This window comes from Phoenix dactylifera, chromosome 15, assembly GCF_051530095.1.
Source record: "Phoenix dactylifera cultivar Ajwa chromosome 15, Ajwa_hap1_PhDact_Kaust_v1.1, whole genome shotgun sequence".
NCBI classification, from domain to species: domain Eukaryota; kingdom Viridiplantae; phylum Streptophyta; class Magnoliopsida; order Arecales; family Arecaceae; genus Phoenix; species Phoenix dactylifera.
Window position 1 is genome coordinate 21,830,023 of NC_143204.1, and position 23,827 is coordinate 21,853,849.

The 23,827-nt window shown below is 39.6% G+C and overlaps 1 protein-coding gene and 2 long non-coding RNA genes across 3 annotated transcripts; 2 read left to right on the forward strand and 1 right to left on the reverse strand.

The window, feature by feature from the left end:
* The first annotated feature begins 7,816 nt into the window (after window positions 1-7,816).
* On the forward strand, window positions 7,817-10,977 carry LOC103716388 (cyclic dof factor 1-like). The gene is made up of 2 exons (XM_008804358.5): window positions 7,817-8,359; window positions 9,369-10,977. Exons 1-2 carry the CDS (start codon window positions 8,186-8,188, stop codon window positions 10,644-10,646), a joined length of 1,452 nt encoding a protein of 483 aa, XP_008802580.3. The 5' UTR covers window positions 7,817-8,185; the 3' UTR covers window positions 10,647-10,977.
* A 1,575-nt stretch (window positions 10,978-12,552) lies between these two features.
* Window positions 12,553-15,733, reverse strand: LOC120113279 (uncharacterized). Its single transcript, XR_005515162.2, has 2 exons — window positions 14,952-15,733; window positions 12,553-14,871 (listed from the first exon to the last, which is right to left on the reverse strand). It is a non-coding gene; the product is annotated as an uncharacterized LOC120113279 (long non-coding RNA).
* Window positions 15,734-18,618: 2,885 nt separating this feature from the next.
* LOC148699941 (uncharacterized) lies at window positions 18,619-19,582 on the forward strand. The gene is made up of 3 exons (XR_015973678.1): window positions 18,619-18,900; window positions 18,985-19,040; window positions 19,153-19,582. It is a non-coding gene; the product is annotated as an uncharacterized LOC148699941 (long non-coding RNA).
* Window positions 19,583-23,827: the final 4,245 nt, after the last annotated feature.

The window sequence follows — 23,827 nt, forward strand, 5'->3', positions numbered from 1 at the left end:
CATTAAAAAATAAATTCCATGCATGATTACCCCATTTGGTACGAAAAGTGGATAAGACTGATGGTAAAATAAATAATGGATTTCATGTTTCTGTTCTTGAAAGAGAAGGTAAAACATATACCACCTCCCATACTCGATTACCAAGTGGAGGTAAACCTAAAAATGTCATTTCCTAACGAAAATACCATCACTTATATCTTATTATATTATATAATTCAGATTAATAATATAAATATTATATCAATATGTTATAAATATATTAGCATGTTGATTAATAATACTTATAAATAGTAATATATTTAATGTGTTTATTAATTATCAATACATCTAACATAGGATTTATTAATAATTAATATATTTATCTATATACCAAAACCTACTAAAATTTATTTATAATAAGAAACATATTTTCTAGTGTATATATAATTAATTTAAAAATATTTATTAACTCATATAAATATATTCAAATATTCAAAATAACCAATATTGATAGTATTTTGTCCATAAATAGGCAACAGATGGATTGAGAAAAAAATGTTATTACCTGATTTATTTATTCAAAGATATTGATAGAAATTTGGTAAGGTTCTCATATAAGGTTACCTCTAATCAAATATAGTAACCGTTTTTCGATGCTGCTTTTTAGAATAATTTTTCCACCAGTCAAACATGAAAAATTTTGTTTTTTTTTTCTGCAATCATTTTTTGAAATAAATAATTCCTAAAAACTGTTAGATTATCCTTTAATTTGACATACCCCAACCAAATCAATCTTAAAATAAGAACATCCTCTTTAACCCTTGTAGCCACGCAATAGAAAGGGAGGCAATTATGGCATGTTCATGAAGTGAAAGTCTAGTGCTTTGAATCTAACGTGAAATGTAGTAAACGTAGAGTACAATTAGGCTTAAGGTATCAGTAGGTTTTTCTTTTCTTTTCTTTTTCTTTTTCTTAACGAAAAGTTGAACGGGATATCATATCTAGTTTCTGAAAATGTGAACAAGGAATCAAAGATTTAAGTATGCCTGCAACTGAGATGGTTGGGTCTGGCAGGAGGAAAAGCACAGCCCTACCTCTATACCTCCGACCTTAGCCAACCCAATCCAAGACCAAGTTTAAGTTGAGCTGTGCCACATTAATCGGTTTGTATTCGAGTTGAATAGAAACTTTAAGATAGAGAGAAAGTTTTGATATTTTTTGTTTTTGGAGCTAGTATTCCTTGAGTTGACTTCTCAAGCATTTATCAGTTTCAGGCGTACAGCATATACCTTAATAAGACTAAAGGTCCGAATATATGAACGTATCTATGAATTGAAAATATAAATATAAATTGTCGATTGATTTAAATACCGGTTGGGTTAGGTTAAATTGGATTGGATGGGATTCGGGTTAGGTTGAAAGTTAATTGTAGGCTAACCTTGCTTGAGGTTGCAACCCCTGCTTGAAAATTTTGAACCAACCCTACCCGATGAGTAGGTTGGGCCAAGAGCTGTGGGTTGAGGCCAACCCAAGTTGCATCTCTCGACTCAGGAACCACTTGACATCAACAGGCGACTAAAAGAAAATATATATAAAGCATCAATCAAAATTAGAAAAAGCCAACTCTAAGCTGTGCTTGGTCAGAAATTATTTCTACTGTATTTGGATATAATTTTAGAATAACTTAAATTAATATATTTTTGTCTAACAAACAATCGAAGAAACAAATGATGGCCTTATAGAATACCTTACAATGGCTTTCTTTCGAAATACTTATGCTTGATATAAGCATATTTAACCAGAGAGGGGCTTACGTCCATATATTTGAAGCTATTTGAAAGACATAAGTAATATACCGAACTACATGCACACTTTATTCACAAACCAAGGCCGACCTAAAAGATCTCAACAACAGAAAGGCCCTTTGAAAAGTCGCGCCATGAAAAGAATGTGAAGGAAGCAAGAAGCTTCCCCCTATTTATTAATAAAAGAAGTTAAGTGCAGAAGGTGGTCATGAACAAAAGAAAAAAAACAAACACAAGAAGATGCCAGCAAACTTCAACCTGCCGTATTGTGCGTCAAGGTCAATCTATCTTCTTCTTAGAACACAAGTGCTGCCAACCGTGGAAAGTATACAACACTTTTTGAAGAGTTGCATAAATAGAGGAGGTCTTCTTGGTGAAGATTCTTGCATTCCTTTCCTTCCAAATTTTCCAACATAGAGCTGCACAAAGTTGGTCTCCCACTCTCTTCATAGAAGGCTGAAATTTCCTTCGCCTCCAACCAGTCAAAGATCATGCATGTTTGAAGGCCACCTTATAAGTCTTAATTGAATTTTGATGGCATACAACGGGCAAAAAGGCATTTGATACATAAATGAGTAATAGACTCCTCCCATGAGCCACATAAAATATGACCTTGACTTGTTTGCCAACTATTCTTAGCCAATACCTCCCCAGTGTAGTGTTTGTTACGCAAGGCACGCCAAAAAAAATACCTTGACCTTTCATGGGATGGCAGCCTTCCAGATGACTCTATAATATGGGCAAATGCATGAGACCACCATTGTTGATGAACTTACAATAGGAATCAATTGAAAAGATACCATTCTGAGTGAGCTTCCAAGTAGCTAGGTACATCAGCAACCCTTGAAGGCCTGACATGGAATAGAATGTCCAGAAGGGCCTCCAACTGCTCCGCTTGCACCCTAGATAACGGGCCTCTTAGTTTAATATTCCAAATTTAGGGACCTCCAAGACTACTTGAGATCGGACCTCTCCAGCTTAGTTATCTTTCCCTGAGAGTGTAGTCTTTTCATTCACTAACATAGTCTTAGTTGACTGCAGTATTTTGGTATGGTTGTCCTCTGTTAGAATCAGTTTGGAATTCAAGAGATTATGCAATTATTGAGAACTAATTACTTCGCCGTGCAAGTTGGGCCATAGCCTAATGCTTGCTCCCAGCTTCCTCCAATGGGGAGCAAGTTCCACATTCAAACATGAGAGTTCCTCCATTGATTGATAGGATCATTCCTGCTGTTTTTTCTCCTCCTCTTTTTCTTTGAAAAAAAAGGTTGTACCTTTATAATGTTGAAGGGGGAGGAAGGGAGAACTACTTGTATTCAGCAGATGCATGGAATTGTCAATTATTGATCCGCCAGGTTGATGTCATTACGTACTGAAATAACACATGGGACGTCACTGTAAAACAACATCGATAACTCCGCTATAGGGTCTCCTTACGGACAGTCAATAAAAGTGGACTGATAAGAGGAGAGGCATTGCCAACGTTCAAAAATATCATAAAATGAGAAATGGCCCAAAATCCATGAAAAGTTATTTTCACAAGGAACTTTTTTTTTTCCAAGAATATTTTTAACACTGGGACAACCATAGCCAATATGAACTTTGAAACTATCATCCTCTCTACAATTTATGTAGGGCAACGTGGTGATGATAGGAGCCGCAAAGCCGGCTCAATCTTTAGAAAACTGAGGCGGTCCCCTAAGGCTCTGGCCTAAAAACTCTTAGCTATAAATGTATTGAGGCTCCTAAAAGAACTTTTAGCTATAAATGCATTGAGGCTCCCAAAAGAACTTTTAGCTATAAATGCATTGAGGCTCCCAAAAATTTTTTAGCTATAGATACACTGAGGCCTCCAAATAATTGCCAAATAAACTTTTTATTATTATTAGTGAGTTCGCCTTAGGCCCCCAAATTCGTTGAGCCGTTTATTGAGGCCCCCAAATAATTGCCAAAAATATTTAATTATTATTATTAGTGAGTTTGCCTTAGATCTCCAAATTCCTATCACATAGAAGGTAACAAAGCCCAAGAATTGGTGGGAGAATGGGGCTATTGCTGGCCTGACAGCAATGTTGGCTGGTTAATTAGGTGTCAATGCTTACAAGAAGAGTACTTTACTTGCATATGTAGGAGGTGGGAAAAACTAGAACAGCTAGGATGGCGCGCGTATATATAGGATGGATGCATGGCCACCCACAAGCGACACGATGTGCGAGCGGCCACGCACGGTTGATGCGTGGGCAACTACGTGCGCATCTTAAAGCGCCATTGAGTGCCCTGGCGCCACCCTCTCCCTTGTCCCCCCCTTCATCCCTGACTTGGATCCTGGTATAGGCGATATTATCCAACGATGACGCCCTCCTCCTTGTCAAATATGGCCTTGAAGAGAACCCCACCTCGTCAACGCCTACCTCTGGCGCCCTTCCCTCGCCATCGCCAACCCCGAGATCACACAGGTACCTCTGCACATTGTTAGGATTAGGCTGGACATGGCTAGCCATGCCTTCCTTCTCCGTGCTCTGGTGCATTGCTTCGTCGATGGTGTCGGAGTCGGAGAAGGTGACGACGCATCAACCGTGCGTGCCGATCGCACACCGTGTCGCCGGCGAGAGGGCAGCCATGGAATTCCTTTCTCATGATGTACACGGATCAAAATCGTGTTGAACAAGCACCCAACTTCATGGTATGCCAGCTCTTTACACGCAGATACACCATGATTTCTGATTGGAGAAAATATTGGATACCTCGATCTCAAGTTTGACCGACCTTTTCGTCCTTGGACGTAAACCAAGACGGATGACTTTGGCTTTGACCAAGGTGTCGCTAGCCGTAGAGAACAATCGACATATGTTGACAATGGTCGACAGCCCTAATAACCGACAACCTTAGCAATCCACAGTTGCGGTGGCATCACATCCTGTCTCCCACTAGTGCACTACCACCGGTCCACCCACATGAACTAATACTCACGCTGTGGCCGTACCATCGGTCACTGCCTCGTCCTTATTGCATTACACGTCAGTCCAAGTAATGACAAACTGGCTTTTTTTTATAAGAAGAGCAACCTGAAGAACTTCAAAGAAGTAAGATACATGCAATACATTGCCCTTCTGCCAAAATCTCTCTATTTCATACTATTGTCTCGTTATTCTGACTTATTGTCAAAAATTCTCTAGCACGTGGATTTCTTGCAAACCACTCAGTAGAGGAGTTTGGTGCCCAATGCCTCAACCAGCATGCTAAGCCTATCTCTAACCAACATAAGGCCGTTCAAGCTACGCTACCACCTTGGTTCAGATACGGTGGCAATAGTTTCCATTTCCATAAACATTGATTGTTAAAGGCATCAAATGGCTCATAAAGTGAGTCAAGGCTGTTACTGTTACACCATCTTTTTTTTTTCCCCACATTTTTGGTATTAGAACTAATTGCGTTACTGCATTGCTTTAGTGGCCTATGGCATCATCCTCCTTCTCTTCCTCCTCCACCACCTGGACCGTGTCTCCTGTTGTTGTAGTTTTCTTAATAAAGGGTTTGGCGAGTGCTGAAAAAAGACAGCACTAACGGGTGATAGAAGGTCCGCGTGGATGCCGAGTTATTTTTATTTTTTCACCAATTCCATGGTATCAAACTAGGCAAGAGCAACCACCTCGTGAAAATCTCTAAGCTGATAGAATGAAAATAGATTTATTTTCATATTTTATATTTTTTTTACAGTTTTGTTGGTGGCACCGCACCTGCACCTCCGCAGCCACTTTGGAAGACGAGGGAAGGCCCGAATGCTTCTTTCATGGATCAAGGCAATGCATGGTGTCAAATTGGTGGAGGGCGCGTGGGATGTCTTGGAACGTTGGTTTGCCTCCGTCACCCTTTGCATGTCATGGCTCTTCCGCAGGTAGCCTCGTCACAACAAAATATAAGCAGGATATAAACATAAACAATTTGTGAAAAAATCTCTGTGCAAACGGAGCTTTCCTATTTTAACTACACATCACGCCAGAGGTCCACCAGCTAATAGTGCAAGTCAGTTTGTTCAGGCCTAGAAATTATGTTCTTGTATGCTATTATGGGCCTGGTCCAGTATTTCATCCTCAAGCTGGCTCATTGACGTCCTTGGATTTCATCCCCTAATTCTCACCTTATTCCTTTTAACATCTTATATATTTGTCACAGCCTCCTTCAGGCCAATGGCTTTTATTTGCACCAAAGTACATGTGTTCTATTCCACCAATAAATAAATAAAAGCACAAGTGTTTTACGGGTTAGCGCAATGTATTCGGGGGCGGCAGCGCATACCTAAAGGTGGTGGCAGACAGAGCTATATTTTGCATGCGGTGGAGATTCTCGGTATCACTGAGTCATCGTCCGTTGGGTCGGCTAGGGGAATCTGGGACTTTTACTCTGCTCTTGTAGTGACCAGGACATGCTTATCTCCTAGGAGCTTCCATCTCCTGATTTTCTCAAGGTGAACTTTGACGATAATGTTGGCAAAGAAGGCGGCCGTGGAGGTGTGGGATTTGTAATCATAGACTATGAGGTCAGATTGGTAGTGACAGGGGGTCGAAGGATATTTGATACATCCGTCATCAATGCCGAGCTCAAAGCTGCATGGAAGGGCATCACCTATGCGAGGCTTGTCCAGGGTGCTAATCACATTCTCCTCGAGAGGGATTCGGCTACGTTGATCGACTAGATCTAGGGTCAGGGGTGCGAATGGTGAGAAACCCCTACTCCGCAATATTTATAGGCTATTGGGAGAGTGTAGCTCTTGTCAGGCCACGTATGTCATAGAGAGGCCAACAACTGTAGACTGAGTTGTCTTCTTTGCGGCTCATCACTTTAACGATTTTGTCTAAACCAACCACGAATTCGTGCCGGAGCCACTAGGTGATATTTTTTTTATTTTTTAATTTTATTGGCCGCGCTCACGTACGTTATGTGCGGGCTGCCGTGGTACTAAAAAAAAAAAAAAAAAAAAAACCATTAACAAACAGGTACGTTAACAAGAACCGGAAAGTTATATATAAAAGAAGAATACTTTAGGGAATAATTGGGATTTAAGAAGAAACTAATGTAATTATAATCTATTGGATTGGGCCCTACCAAAGATTAGGGGATAAGAAGGTACAGGGCCGGCGGCTTTCGGCTCCCACAAGATTAAAAAAACTCCAGCAACGGTCAATATCACACCCCACAAATGCATCAGAAGCTTCTGGAATAGATGTCAGTATATTATTTTTATAAAATCCTGGATAAACATGTGCAAAAACGTAAATAAAATAGAATCGAAGACCTTTTGTTTTTCTTCGGACTATCCAAAGGTATTATAAGTAAAATGCTAAGGTGCAAGAAAAAAACCACTATTCGCATTTTATAGCTATCTTATTATTTATAAATTAATTGATAGATATCAAATATAATAAAATTGCTAAACCATTTGGAGTTAGATATTTTTTTAAAAATAAAGGCCCGCCTTGGAAACTGATCATAATAGACATAGTAGACGGATCAATCAAAAAGTTCGCCACGATATCCCCAATCAACCCGTCAAAACCTATCGCGTAGCCAACCTAGAGGAACGTAGAAAGTCTTTTAAATTTTAAAATATCTTTCGAGCTAGTGACACCTCATATATAATTGTGAGCGGATTTCTTAACTAAAATGGGTGAAACACTCACCCATAATTTTTGAAAAGTACGATAAGTTACTAAAAATAATCGATTCATACATACGAATCCCTTACCGATGGGCACCAATCCTCGAGGACCCTCTCTAGCCCTCTAGTTAAGCTCTTATCAACACTGCACAAACTACTTACCTAAGCCTACCTAGTTGGTACAATGTCTCACTTATGTCCCACAAATATTAAGTTTTTTGAACAAATATAATAAATGAAAAAGAAAAAACTGAAGAAAGGAAGTGAAAATAAAGAAAAGAAAAAGGAATATTCATAACAGCCCAAGCTAATCCTTGTTTTCTTAAAAGCAGAAAAAAAAAATCTAACAATTTTTCTAAAATATGAAGACTGACAAAAAATGAAAAAAGTGGTTGAAGAAGGTGCAACGGTGGTGGAAGCAAGAAGCCATTGCCAAGCAGAGAAAGAAAGGGTACACTGGATATTGGTTGCTGAGTAGGACCGAAGAGGATTGGTCTTTCCCTGCCCCTCTTTCCACTCCGCAGGGTTTATTAAAGGGAAAAGAATCAAATAACTCCCTCTGAGGCCACAAACACAAACTCGTGGCTCTTATTCCTCTCCTTTGCTGACTTGTCCCCCCTTACCCTCCCACTCCCTTGTCAAGCCACGGCGAAGAAGCCATTAAACGAACGAAGAAGAAGAACACGACGACCAAGAAGCGGGAACCAAACGCCACCCCCCAACGCACAAGACTGTTTCTTCTCATATGAAAGCCGAAAAGAGTGGAAGACAGAGAGAGCAAGAGAACAGAGAAACAAGGGAGATGGCGGAGAGCCGAGACCCGGCGATCAAGCTCTTCGGCAAGACGATCCCTCTGCCGGCCGGCGGCGAGGCCCCCGCCGTCTCTCGCGATGATGAACGAGAAAAAGATGACGCTAAGGTAAAATAACGTTACTTATTATCATGTTCTTCATGTTCTTATGAGTTTTATGGCTTTTCTTGATTAGGATTATTAGATGTACTAATGGATTGTTGGTTGTTTTGGGGTTAGTTTTGATACTGCAGGCTATGTTTGTTTTGTGTGTTTTTTAATTCGATATTTCTGGTGGGTTCTCCAATTTGGATTCTTGTGAAATTTTAGTAAAAAGAAAAAAAAAACTGGAGAATGAGATGGACTTTTTTTACTTGATCTTCACGGAAAGAACGAAGCTTCGATTTTCTTTACCAGTAAGGATGTTTCCATCCTCTGCAAAGCTGCAATTTATTCCACTAGAACCTTCTTTTATAAATTTTCGCCTGGAATACATGATATATTCTGATAAACAACATCTAGTAAAATGATGTCTATTGTTGCTTGAAGGATCGGGCTTGAGTTTGCTATCCGTTGAGAGACATATCTGTAGTTCGAATTGTAGAAAAATTGGCCTTGTTACCTACTAACAGTTATTTTATATGTTGCATGCATTGAATTATTTATCCCTCACGTATGAAATTGTATTTGCAGTTAAATGCTCCAGATTATTATGTCTTTTTTATTAGTATGCCTTTGTGATGGAGAGGAAGCTATAGATGAGTATGTCAAGCTTCTTAAAAATCACCTAATAGAAAGTGTATTGACATATAAAACAAATCGCTCTTTGTCTTGGGTTATGGTCGATTTTACTGATAGTCATAAGATTAGATCGTTTTATTGCGAGCATATAGCAAGTTTGGCAATACTAAATTTCCTTGAAATGTTTTGATCATTGGAGTTTTGTTTCTCGTCCTGGGACAGTTTATCTGCTGTGTTAGGGGAGTGCAGTTAGGAAGTGCTATTATGTATTGCTCTGCACATACTAAATTCCAGTATTAGATTCATCACGATGAAGATTTTCTGCTAAGAATTATTAGGAACAGGCCTTCGCTTTTTGTTTCATCTTTCTTACAGAAACTACGCTTCGAAATTTCAGGGTAGTTCAGACAGAGAAGCTGCCCATGAATCCAAGGGCAAGGATCATGACTCTCCAAATTCAGAAGGAAAAAGCGAGCCACCAATATCCTCCACAGGGAGCGAGACCCCGAAAAATTCTTCTGATCAAGAGACTATACCTGCGAAGAATTTGCAGCCCGAAGAACAAAAGAATGAAGCAAATACCTCCCAAGAGAAAACAACAAAGAAGCCCGACAAGATACTTGCTTGTCCTCGGTGCAGCAGCCTAGACACCAAGTTCTGTTACTACAACAACTACAATGTCAACCAGCCACGCCATTTCTGCAGGCACTGTCAGAGATACTGGACTGCCGGGGGAACCATGAGGAACGTGCCCGTGGGAGCTGGTCGCCGCAAGAATAAGAACTCCATGTCCCAATTTCGCCACATATCTCTCTCAGATGCTTCTTTCCAGACTGCTAGACCTGAAGCTCCTGAGCCAGTCCATCACACTCCACTAAAACCCAACGGTACTGTTCTTAGTTTCGGCTCCGATACCCCTCTCTGTGAGTCTATGGCCTCTGTATTGAACCTTGCCGAGAAGACAATGAAGAATTGTAATCGAAATGGGTTCCATCGACCAGAAGAGCAGATGGTTCCGTTTCCTGCTGTAGAAAATGGCGATGAGCAGTCGACCGGATCTTCAGTGACAGCTTCGAATTCTACTGATGATGGAAGTGGTGCTAACATCCGAGAGCCAGTTGTTCAAGGCTGTCGAGGATTTCCAGCTCAATTCCCGTATATTAATGGATCACCTTGGCCATATCTCTGGAGTCCAGTTCCTGCTTTCTGCCCCTCGAGCGTTCCTATGCCATTTCACCCTGCACCGGCTTATTGGGGTTGCCCAGTCGCTGGCACCTGGAGCATCCCATGGCCCTTGCCTCTTGCTTCTTCAGACAATGGCTCTTCAGGATCTGGACCCAATTCTCCAACCTTGGGCAAGCATTCAAGGGAAGGAGAAATGCTCGACCAGGCCAATTCAGAGAAAGAAAGTAGACCTAAGCAGGGCAACCAGGAGAGATGCCTCTGGATTCCTAAAACATTGAGGATTGACGACCCTGAAGAAGCTGCAAAGAGCTCCATATGGGCAACCCTGGGTTTCAAAAAGGACAGTGCTGATAGAATTAGTGGAGCTGGGCTATTCAAAGCCTTCCAGAAGAAGGCAGAGGTAAAGAATCTTATTGCGGAGACCTCCCAAGTCTTGCATGCCAATCCTGCAGCTTTGTCGCGGTCCCTCAACTTCCTGGAGAGCTCGTAGCAGAGAAGAAGGCCATAGGGAGATCTTTTGTACATATTACAAGGGACATTTTAACTGATTAGGTAAGTTGGCAATCCTGAGATTTTGCAGGTGAAATCATTGTGGTGCAGCCTTCTGAACTTGAGGAAGACAGTGAGAGTAGCTCTGGTTTTCCCATCAGAAGCCATTTAGAAGGAGTGATGCAAAGAAGAATCAGATAGTTGTAGTTGTGCTAAAATAATTTCAACAAACTTAATATCGTCCCCTTTATCCCCCTTCTTTTACCTCTATGAACTGTCTCATTTGCTTCCCTGTGTGATATTTTATGCCAATAACAAGTTTGCTGATGCTATCTTCTGCGTGTGTTTTCTTATTCCCTGCTCTTAAATGAGATGGTGCATCCTGTTTCCTGATTCTTAAAGTGGTTACAGTTTACTAATTAACAAGCGCAACCATTTGAATGCTACAAAACCTAGAAGATTGGCGTCGATGTACCTTTTTTTTTTTTTTTTTGCTGCTGATATTTCAGTGTCTTGGTGGCCAAAGAACCAATACGAGCGAGCTAAAAAATCAGAGGAAAGGTCTGAGATATGCCTTCTTTAGTTGCAGCGAAAGATCCAAAAGTGCATTCATTACGCACGGATGAGACTAGAATAGCAGAAAGTCCAAATAATTGAAGGCAAAACAGGATATGGAAAAAGTTGGTAAAGCAAAAGCAGAAAAGTTGCTGTAGGCACATCTCTTTTCTTGTGAAGATATTGGAAGACATACACGAATGCCTTCCATAGAGGCAAGCATCTTTCTTTCCAATAGACAGGTCCAAATAACTCAAGCCAAAGTTGGAGGCAAAGGAGCTTTCGAAAGGCAGAAAAACAAAAAACCACTCAAAAATTTCTCCTTTGCTGAATTCATAAAGGAGAAGCATAATTCTAAAAAGAAAGTTACAGTCATCTTTCTCTAGCACCACATGTTGGTTATTTCCGCAATAACAACTCTGGATGAAGTTTTATACCTTAATATACTGTAATATATATATATATATATCCCATTATTTATTCTATACTTTTTGATTAGTATGTGAGCTACCTATACACCAAGAAAAACATCAGTATGGGCTAACGAATTTCATAACAATTTGAAATCAAACCTTCTAGTTTGATAAAGAATTAATTTGTCCCAGGTTTTCTCATTCTGATTCTGAAAAGATCCACTGTAGATGTCATCTCATTGTGTGGAAGAAAGTTGGGTCAATTTTATACCAGGAATGATTATGATCACCTACATAGTAACAGAATTCTTCATAGTGGGAGAGAGGGTCAAAAAAATTTCACCTAGATATTACAGTGGATCATCAGTCAACAAATTTTAAGTCATAGCTTCAATCTTATATAAAAACAACCTCCTAAAATGACAGAATTAAATTGCTAAAAGTTTATTGCCCATTTCAGGTGATTAGGGGAAAGAAAAACGGAAAGAAAAGTTTTAAGACTTCTCTAAGCTGCATACTATAACACACGCGTAAATGAATTCAAGCACCTTGATCCTCCAAAATCTAGTTGGCTACCACAATACTAGTAGCAAGAGGGAAATGAAAACCCTAAACCTACAAAGTTATTCCATCAAGCTTTAATAACTTTTTTACGCAGTCCGTCCATATTGCATAAAGAATTATGGGAAGAACATTATGCATCAAAAGAGTTCAATTGTAAGACGATTTCATGATTGATATGCTGACTTTTGGTCTTTGGTGCCCTGTCTTTTGACTTTTGATTTTCATTTTTGTTATAATTTCATTTGCACTTGCAGTGCAACTAACTTTACATTTCAAATGGTTGAACATTGTTGGACTTTCATCAAAAGAGTTAAATTGTAAGTTGATTTCATGATAGATATGCTGACTTTTGATCTTTGGTGCCCTATCTTTTGATTTTTGATTTTCATATTTATTATAATTGACTCCATTTGCACTGCAGTGCGACTAACTTTATATTTCAAATGGTTGAACATTGTAGGACTTGCAAGTCAACATTTGGCCTCCTAGTAGACATCCACAACTAAAGTTCATCTATGGTAGTGATAAGGTTTGCTAATGAATGAAAGCATAAAAGACTGCTTTTTGCTATATCATGAACAATATGTAATTTAAAAGATGAAAATAACTGAAACAACAGAGCTATGCCAGAGTGCAGAAAACCAGAATGTACAATAGAAAGTATTAGGGTATCCGATTTAGTACAGGGACTAATTTTCTTGTCATCTTCTCCAAACAGAACCTTGTCCAGTCCTAAATTCGTCCATAATTTCATCTCAAACTACACTTTATTGGACTCTAAGCATGATTTTAGCTCTACAAACCCAGTCATGGGTGTTGGATAAGCCAGAACCATTATGAATAAGTCTGATTGCAACCATCATGTCAGCTCAGTATATTTTGTTTTGCCACTCACCTCTAGCTATCACATTAACCGTCATGAGTTGTGAACAAGATATCAAAGACGCCATTCTTACTCCATTTTGTTTTACTCCACTGCAATGTTCCAGTGATTTCCTTGCAACGGTCGATCCAGAGCTCTCGTTGTCTTCCCACTTTCTTGAATGAATTCGATCTATCGTCTCATCAAACAACTAAAAGCATCAGCTGGTGTTAGTAGGGACAATCATCTGGCTTGGCAATCAAAAGCGCTACAAGCTCTGTAAAAGCTGCGTTGTCTTGGGACCCTTAAGCATGTGAAGCAAGTGGTTCTTTGTCACCTCTTGCCCTTGCCTTCCTTAGTCCTCTCTTTTGTTCCAATCCAGAAAAGTGGCAAAAACACAATTTCCAAATAAGCTATGAACATTGTCAAAGAAACCTAAGCCATTGTTGTCAAAACATAGTGTGACAATTGCCAGACAGAATATGCTTGTAACTGTCATCCAATTCATACCTCATGGTCAGTCACAGTCACGTAGTAGAAAAAAAAATAATGATTAGATCACAGTAAGTTTTATATTATCAATAACAGGAGGCAATGAAGCACTTTCCCCTAGTGCAGATGTACTTTTTCACTCTAGAAGAAAATTTGATGGAAGGAAGTAGGCTAGGTCGGAATTTCTTTGGACCTTGTGTAAAGGTTGGCATCAAATTAAGTTAAAAAGTAAGCTAGAGATGCCTGCCAAATGTGGTAGGAATGGCATTATTCTAGACTATTGGATGGAAAGGAACAACAAAATTTAGAAATTTGCAAGAGTATAGGTTTTATGAAACAGAATTCTTGAAAAGAGTGAATAATCTATGAATATAAATATTTGCAAAAAGAAAGAAAAGAAAAAGAGTGGTGGAAATAAACCCATCGCTTGATCCCATTCCCATGGCCACAAGGTCCACTACCCACAGGAGGAAGACTATAAGAGATGGTCTGTGCCAATTGACTTACAAACTTGAGTGCGACCCATCCGTGCACTCCTTCCCTCTCATCAACCTATTGGGGGATGATGTAAGAAAGCTGCACTTCAAAAGCAGTCCACCATGCTAAATCACGAGAGCACTTACCCATCGAAGCTAGGAAAAGTTGCAACTAGTGGTGGTGAGAAAGATGGCTCAACTAAATATTTTGACCCTAGCATGTCCTTAATTTGAATAAAGTACAGCAAACAGAACTACCAGATGACCAAGTTTAACTGATTAATATCCATATATCAAGCTTAAATCAGCGAGATAATATCATATCGAAAAGGTAGGGATAGAGAGGATTGAAGTGAATGATAACCTAAACCATTGGCAACTTGTATTGTTTATATGAAATATTTTGTAATATATGATCTAGTGAAGACTCAACGGCATGCCTATGGTGCACTTGTCATGTCAACATGCGACACCTAATTAGCATTTGTATATGGGTTTGCACACGTGTGCAACCACAACAAGAAGGGAAGATTACGTCCTCCTTCCTAGGATAGTCCATAATGTGATGTTAGGGATCCCCTAGGCATCTCCATGATGTGAATTTTGTCTTTGAACAAGTCAAGTGTCATCCAACTGAATCAATTTGAAGCAAAAACGTTCACATGAGAGTTGAAGGCAATCCTCCCCTCCTAGTGGATTCACTGGCAAGGATACATTACCACTCACACTGTTTGCTTTTGCTGTTGGAAGCCCATATGAAGCACCCGAGAAGGCCAAGGAGGCAGCCGTAAGCGGCAGAAGGCATGGTCTACCGCCGGAAACCGCACCGATGTTGGCTCCCGGTCATTGGCTGGTGCGAAGCCCCTGCAATCAGCCAAGGTGAGCATTACATGCAAGGACCACAAGAAAAATACAAACCAATCCAGGTCAATGAGAAGGGATACTTCTATGCGCCACTCATCGGCTTGAAGGCTTATTTCATTAAACGTCCGATTAGTGCGAGCTCATAGCGCGGACCTGACCGTGCATGGACATGCAGACAATTTACTGCAGATAACTCCATATGATGCAATCCCTTTTCGGCATTCCGTCGAGCACGTTCCAAGCATGGATTCGCGGACATTATGATCAGAGCATTTAAAACATCCATTTCCGACGAGAAACCGAATCTAATCGTATGAGCATGAACCCTTCTCCTCTTCATCAAATCCGGGATACCGTTACAAGACCTCAGCACGCATGAAAAAGACTATACACCAAATCAATGACCTCATCCAAAAAGCTATTTTTTCTCATACCGGCCCACCCTCACGTTCCAAGGGAAGACGTCTCTCTCGACCATTTCGTCGAACACGGACCACGCGATAAAGGAGGGTCACCTTCGAACCTGAGGAGGAGCATGCTCAAGAGTGCGTTGCCGAGGCGAATGCCAATGTGGGTGCTCGAAGAGGAGCTGTGCGAGTGGACGCGGGAGCCTTCGGACACGGCGTGGAGACATTGGATTAGATTAAAGATTAAAAAATTAATAAAATAATCCTAATAGGACCAGGACTCGTAAATCGTAATGAACCGCCAACAGAAGCTTCCGCCTCCGAATTTCTCCCTTGTTATTTTAGATGGCAAGTAGAAATATTAACAAATTTTATGACTCATGCTTTCACTGCAGTTCAAAATTTTTAAACTTGACAAATTTTGTAACAACTCAAAATTTCATCTAAAATAGTTAGTCGGAAGTTATTATTTAAATTTCTTAATTCTTTATAAATATCTAAAATTTACTCAGCAAATAATTAATGTGGGACTAAACACACGCACGAATCCTCACAAATTTAATATGCATCGCTTACATATAACATTGGCAAAATTGACTTCATAAAAAAAAAACATTGGCTCCCCTCAAAAATAAAAAAAAACATTGGCAAGCCGCAAAATTGAGAGAAATCTAAAGGCAATTCTTCTAATTTGAACAAGTAAATAGAAAATATGTGTAGCATGATAAATAAATTTTTGAAAACATCCATATAATTGTAGTTAAGCCAACTTACTTCTTAGTAAAATAAGAAAAAAAATAAAAATGAACAAAAACATAGAGTGCACTACAACCAGCGATTATCACATGTTTTCTGTTCTACGACAATGATTACTATAACATGCTTCTTGACAATTATTTAAAAAAAAAAAGGAGAAAAAGCAGAGAGAAGTTTTAATTGTTGAGCATATATCATTCAAGGATAAAACCCGAAACAAAAGGATGTAACCATTAAAGCAAACCCCAATTCACATTTCTTGGCATGCATCGCATTACTTGCAGCACAAAAAGTTTCAAGGGTTCTACTGGAAAGGCCTTTGGTAGGTCTATCATTTTAATTTTAGTTTTTATTTTTCTGTTTTTCTCTTTGCAAGAGTAACTCCCAACCTCTTGACTCTCGTTGTGGTCTGAATTGATGGTGGGCCAATTGATGTTCATCAATGGGCCGTGGCCTAAAAGGAAGTTCCAAGATGTCAAGATGGGCTGCATCCATATCTAATACTCATCATATTGAAATATCCAGCATCGTTTGTATTTTACCAGAAAGGGCTTCCGTATGTGGCTCTTAAATCCGCTATGAAATTTTATTTGGAAGAATCACGTGTCTTTTCCCTTTTTTTTTTTTTTCTCTTGCACTCTATACTTTTTTTTTTTTTTTCTTCTGATTTCTTAGGCTACACCCACATCCAAAGTGTGTGAGTTCCTCTTGTACCAAAAAAAAAAAACAAAAAAGTACAGCCCGGATTGAAAGTTGAAACTTCCACCAAGGACAAATTTGGTTCCTCGATATATTTTATATGCTATACTTCTTTTATTGGGTATATGTTTTTTAACAGATGAAAAATTTGAAATCACAAAAAGGAATGCTAAAAGAAGCTTTAATTGGACTTGATAATTTGACAGTGATACGGTGATAGAAGATAAAATGTATTCAGCTTGCATTTGTAGCTCTTATGGACTTCAATTAATCTAACAAGTAATATACAATTTACACACACACTGACATCTGACAAATTCATCACTTTAGCTTCTCACAAGTTGAGCTTACGGCGGCAGGTCATCCAACAAGGTAAGCAGATTACAAAAAAAAAAAGAAAAGAAAAATGAAATGAAAAAGAATAAAAAATGCAAAAGCAGATTTCAGCTATTGACATTCCACCAATATAAGTTGCATGAAATCAGTTCCATTGACATCTCTAAATGACAATTTGACACTATGTTAGGAAGTCAGAAAACAAGACAAATCTAATAGAGAACTAGTAATTTCCGTTCCTCCATACTCGGCAGGGCATTGAAGAAACAAACTTTCCCTCCTCTATGTCGTATTTTTTTTCTTGACTCTGATAACAGTGCTCATACGAGATTAGTGTGAGCAGTCGATGTACCAAAAAAATTTTTTTTGCAAACCAACCAAAGGCTTGGATCCAGGCCTCATAGCTAAACTATCTAAAATTCATCATCAGCCGCAAGCCACAAGCCACATCTATAGTTCTGTCATCTAGTAGGTTGAACAGATAGAGAACTTACCTAGCAATTACGAAATTTGGAACATTAAGTCAGGTTCTTGCGGACTAGGGTCTATTTTGATCCTATAAAATTATATACTCTTCCTACATAAATCATAGAGCAAACTCGGTTTGATGGTCAACCAATTCCGATGTTCATTCATTCGACCTCTTCGAGGGCAATTTCATAAAAACATGCGTGTATTTCTTTGATAAACATACCTATACTTTTGAGAAGATACAGACATACCAATCTTAGTTAAATATGACCACGTTATATTAGTATAACATAATTTCATTATTAGTTTGTACAAATAATTAGAAAATATTTAATCAAATTGGGATCACGGCCATTCATTACCTACATTCGTGTGTATTGCATGTACCAACAATCTATTCAATACGTTATTTTGGGATTTCGCCAGTAAGATTGAGAGCTCGCCAGAGGGGAATCTGAAAAAGGATGGAATATTTTGGGTCCATACCATTGGGCCACACTCGTTGGCCCAACACTGATCCAGTCTGGAACCAGTTCATGTTAAACTCGAATCAAACCCCACCCAACTTTCATAAAAACAAAATAAAATAAAAATAAAAGTAAATCCAAAATAATAATAAACTGCATTCCTTTGATTCATAGGAAGAGAATGGGAAAAAAGTATGGCCAATAGAAAAATATAGAAATATCTCATAGTTAGAATTTTCAAAAAATAGAGATGAAAATGTATCTTTTTTTATAAAAAGAAGATTTCTTTGTGACTGAAAATTAGATTTTTTATTCTAAAAATAAGTTTTTAGATAAAGTAGTATAAATTCTTTCTACTAATTAAGACTATAATAAATATTATATATATATATTTTAAAAATAAATACTGAACCAAATATTATTTTTTTCATGATCAATAAAATATACAAAAAAATTATTTTTAAGGATAATAAATCCGACTTGTTTGTTTTCTGGAAAAGTTTCTGAATATATTTCTAAATCATTTTCTTTATTAAATAATTTCACTCCAAAATGGCCTACCTAAAACTAAAAGCCTATTTTTAAATGCCTTCGGTCCCCGCACTACGGTGAGTACGAGATAATTCTCATCTTTCCATCCCTTCACCGAGGCACTTCGAAAGGGCGATGGTGAATGCACCATCGGTGACTCGACTCCACGCATGAGTGTAGGCGGCGGACCCGGTACGCAGCAGCGGTTACGGAGCATCCAAGGGCGGTGACTTCTATCAGTTATCAACCCAAAACCAAAATATACAGTATTGAACAAAGAATAAACCAAGGAAAAATGAGGAGGCCGGGTTTCCTCGCACTTGTTCTCGTCTCAGCCCTTGTCTTCCTCTCCTTCTCTCAAGGTATACTGTCATTTTTTGTTCGCTCTAATGGTTGGTCATTATTGCAGGTGACATAGCTCTGGTTTCTTTTTGTTGGGCATGTAGGATATGGGAGAAGGATTAGTGTGATGAGGCATTCTCCTGAGCCTTTAGTACATCAGGTTTGGATGTTTTCTGTATTCTTTTATTTCCTCTCAACCTTAGTTCATGATTTTTGTTATTTTTTTAGCCTTCTGATAGTTATTTTTTAATCTGTTTTGGTGGGTGTTTCAGGAAAATTCAGGGATAGAGAGGGAGATGATGGAGATGGAGATGGATTATAGAGAGCCAGGAGCCAACACTAACCCAAGGACCGGGGCACTTCTCAACTCTCCAACTTCACCTCCTGTTCCCTAAGCTTCAGGATTCCCTTTCAGGCTTTCAGGAAGAAATGATTAGTGTAAATAAGGATGAGCAGTGGGTTTCTTTTCTTAGATTACCTCCTTTTTACCAATAAAAATGAAAGGAGTGAGGTAATTTTTTTTAAGCCTGAGTTTTGCTTCTTTTCAACAAATATGTGCTTTTCATGGAGATATATCTAGTCTCTAGGCCTTGTTTGTATATCATCTGCCTGTATATGCGCCTTAAGCTAGCAAACTACGGTCATTTAAATATCTTCATCTTTTCCTAGTATAAAAATGTTGCTTGCCTTTTTTATCATTAATTAGCAGTTCTGATAATAATTCAAGAATATTTTTGTCCAATATCATGTTGGTTTCCTCGACTATGCAGCTTAAATTATTTGTCGCTAATGCAGCTTTAAGTGGTACTTATTCATTTTTTTTAATACAGTTAAAGTATCAACATAACACTTGTTATTACAATTCAACATTTAGGTTCCCTCTAAGCCTTCCAGTTTCCTATGTACCACAACGCAAGCTGAGATCAAGTTGCGTACTAGATTATAAAACGGTAGATGAAAATGATTTTGGACGTAAAGATTCAATGCTAAATCGTCCACGGTTTTCTCTGTTAACCAGTGGGCTTGAAGGTTTCAGAATATTTACGTTTTGAAAAATGCAGGCAAAATTTGTGGGGATTATAATCTAAAATATACGACCATTTCGGAAATAAGAAAAACTAGAGGAGGTGCCGGGTTTGTGATTAGAGACCCTGATTTTCGTCTCATTACTGCTGGCGGAAGCCAGATCTGTGACACCACTATCCCTTGAGCCGAGTTGAGGGCGGCTTATCAACTATGCAAGACTTTGCTTGCAGACGGATCTCATCCATCTGAGGGATGACTCGGCTACTATAATTGAATAGATCTGAAGGTAGACCGCAGCTGCAGACGGACACCCCTACCCTAGAACATTTGGTAGTGTGTGAGGGATTGTATTACTTTCCAGGCGAGTCACTTTTTCTGTCGCAAGGCTAATAGAGCTGCAGATTTGGTTGCATCATTTATTGCCGAGCACTCCGCTAAAGTGTTATGGACTAGTGATGTGATCTTGCCACCCTCTTTTAAAATAATTTGTTTTTTTGACTTCGTACTCATATTAGATTTGTGTTATTCGCCTATCCTATCAAAAAGAAAAAAAGTGGAGACCTAATCTACAGTTCCCACTAGAGGAAGAAATTGGGAGGGGATTCCAGAATGAACAAAAAGGATAGGTATTGCAACTGTGCATTTTAATGGTGAGGGGAAGAATGAATGGAAAAGATTGTGACGGATCTACATTTCTCTCGTCCCTTGGCTCAATCTACATCAAGTTGAACTGTAACTTGCCAGAACAAAATGTTAATATACACCTGGGAATTTTCAATTGTTTGACAAGAGTTGCACATGTTTTTTAGAATTTAGAGTATGACCAATGAAGCAAAAGCCTCTACAAGAAATACAAATCTGGTCAAATTTACAAAATGCTTCGTCCTATAATGATCACCTTTGAAATACCATCAATATGACTTATCTCTGATGGTCATTTAATTTTGTTGACTGCCAAAGGTCCAAAAGGCAAAGGATTCGTCATGAAATAACATCATCTATAGTTTGATGGCTTGCTGTAAATTTCATAGTATATTCAGAAATTTATGACTTGAACAGAGATAAGTGGAAGCTGCATCAGATGTGCAAGAAGAAAAAAAGTGGATATCATGGATAAAATTGCTTATTGAACATAGAAAGTAGAAGAAAAAAATGATTATCGTCTTGATAATGCCGCATGACCTCAGATAGGAGAGCCAAATTTTCTTGAAGCAAAAAAGGCATCGATAAGGCGTGAAGGACTACATACCAATAAAGATTGAGCAGTGGTCTGACCCAATACGAAATAGGTGACGCACGTGGTAGTCTAGAAAATACTGGATTTACTCTACCATGGCAAAGGCCCTGTCAATCCTCTCCTAAACTCTCGCTCAGTCCTGGCAATTGTACACCAAGTGAACCTTGGCTGCAAGGACCTTGGATAGGCCATTTGATCCTGCTTTACCGCTAGTGTCGCTCCGAAGAATAGGCTCCTATCTGATGGAACCAAGCGTTTGCGCCACAATTTCTGGTTTGAGGGTTTGCCGGAACCCATACAGAAAACGGTACAAGACGCCACCATTATAGGTCGGCAGGGCTCTGCTCAGACATATTTATGTGATACTACCTCAGTCTTCATGGCATGCTGACACCTTGACATATTAAGGTCACATGTTCTAGTTGGGTTTTGGTTGCATCTTTGGTGGTGCGAAAGGATGATTGATCTTCTTTCGCTGCATCAACCATTGAATCGGACTTTGCACAGCTCTTAAAGCACTCCAATGACTTCTTTCTATCCATTGAATCGGACTTTCCGTTTGAGTGATTCTCACTCGCATCTCTCTTCTCCTTTGAGGCCAAATCGACCTAATATGATCCTGCTGGAAGATATTACAAAAAAATCTCAAGCGCGTGGAATGCAACCGTAATATATGTTTTCCTGGCATTTCCATTGGACGAATCAAGCCAAGGATTTCCATAACCATGATATCGTCTATTTTCATGGGCGACGGAGACCGAGATATATAAAAAGGCCCAAGATCTTCAAGAAACCTCAGCCGATATTTTCCAAATTCTGGGTGAAAACTTTTTCCATCCAAGTTGGCACATCAGATGCATACGTTGAGGTAATAAAAAACCTTCTAAAATCTGGCTTTTAAGTTCCCAGACTTATCTCCGCCACAAAGCCAACCCCAAATAGTTTAGATTTTAGACAAGGCTTAATAGTTGTGATTATGTCTAAGTTTATCATGATCCATGCAGTGCAGTGGGCTGCCGAGTTGCATGCATGGTGCCAGCAGTATCAGCAACACAAATACAATGCCATTGATCCATGTTATCAAGTAGATGAATCTCTCTGTGGTGCTTCTCCACAATCACCCTTTCATCATCCAAAAGCAGTTCCGTAATAGCAAGGTTATGGTCATCAATTTTTGTGACTGGCTAGCTATATCAACCAGTTTGGGTTGAAATAATTAATTGGCTCGATACTAGAGAAGCAAGGGACAAATGATAGAAAAGAAAAGGGAACGTTGGCAACCAAGCATGAACTGGGGTCAGGCAGCAGGAACCTGATCTGACAAACTATATCATGAACTGGGCCTGGTTGGTGGGCGTACATCATCTCATGATGATGTCGTGTGAGAAGGGAGTGTGTCATGCATGAGCCCACAGCACACGCATAAGATCCCAAGCCCTGGCCATTCATTGAGTATGGAGCAGAAGTTGCAGGGCTTCCATACCTAGCCATATGGGAAGGGAGGGAGGAAAGCATGACACAACCTGCCATGACTCCCTTGTTGGTGATCAGCAATAACAGTTGCGCACCTTGACCATTAATGCCTGTCAAGTTTTTGCTGAAAGAGGAGGAAAGAATCTGTTTCTATGTGGAAGTATGAGCTCTGCTGCTGACCCACGAGGGATGAAGCCATGAAGGCTGGTTGGATTCTCCCACAGCCCCATACTTGAGGAACTATTCTTATTCCCACAGAGACAGCTGCATAGGTACATTGACTCCAAATTAAGGTGACCATTATTCCTCTTTTTCACGTCACTAAACTTCTTTTTTCTCTCTCTCTCTCTCGTTTCCACACGCTTAAAACTTAGGTCTGCACCTATACATGCATGCTATGAAAGACAGGGTTTAGTCAGACATCACTCAGATGCAGATTATAGGGAACAACTGTGGAGCAACATATGTGGAGTCACCCATAAAATTAGCTCGACTTGTTTTATATCAAATTTTATCTTTTGAATCGGGAGGTTTGGATTTGTAATTAAGAAATAAGTAATTACACTAGTATTAATTTGTCAGTGTACGTTTATGGAAATGATGAGTCCCATGATTTGTGCGAATTGATTAAAACAGTAAAGATCTGAATTTTGGGCCTGTTATTGGGCCCAAAGAACTGAAGTCGGCAATGGATGCCGACTTCAGTTCGCTCTTCATGTCGCCCCACGAAGACCACGCCGGCCGAACGGCCAGCGGGATCTTCGCACCTCCCCCCCCCCCTTTTCCCTCTCTCCCTCTCTCCCTCTCTCTCTCTCTCCCTCTTTCTCTCCTCTGAGAGCCTCATCCGAGCCCCATCCCTTCCCCATCTCTCTAAAAATTTGAGTTTTTCCCTCATCTTCTTCCCCCTTCTAGAGACAGTTGCCGGAGCCGTAGCCGCCGCCGGAGCCGCCAACGCCGCCAGGGGTCCTTTCGTCGACGACCGGAGGTGAGAAAGACATGTTTCTTTTTTATCATTATTTTTGGATTTGAGGGGAGAGAAATGAGGGATGGCAACCGGTCTTCATCCCCTGTTTTGGAAAATTTTTTTTGATGGGATTCGGCCGGCCGACGGTGGCCGGCCGGGGTCAATCCGGCCGAAACGAGTTCGGCCGGAGATGGGTGAACAGGGGTCGGGCTTTCCAGCCCCGGTCCCTCTCTTCCCTTCCTTTCTT

Coding starts and splice junctions, on each gene's coding strand:
- LOC103716388 (XM_008804358.5), top strand. CDS start 8,186: ATGAAAGCCGAAAAGAGTGGAAGACAGAGAGAGCAAGAGAACAGAGAA. Junction 8,360..9,368: donor GAGAAAAAGATGACGCTAAG/GTAAAATAACGT, acceptor TCGAAATTTCAG/GGTAGTTCAGACAGAGAAGC.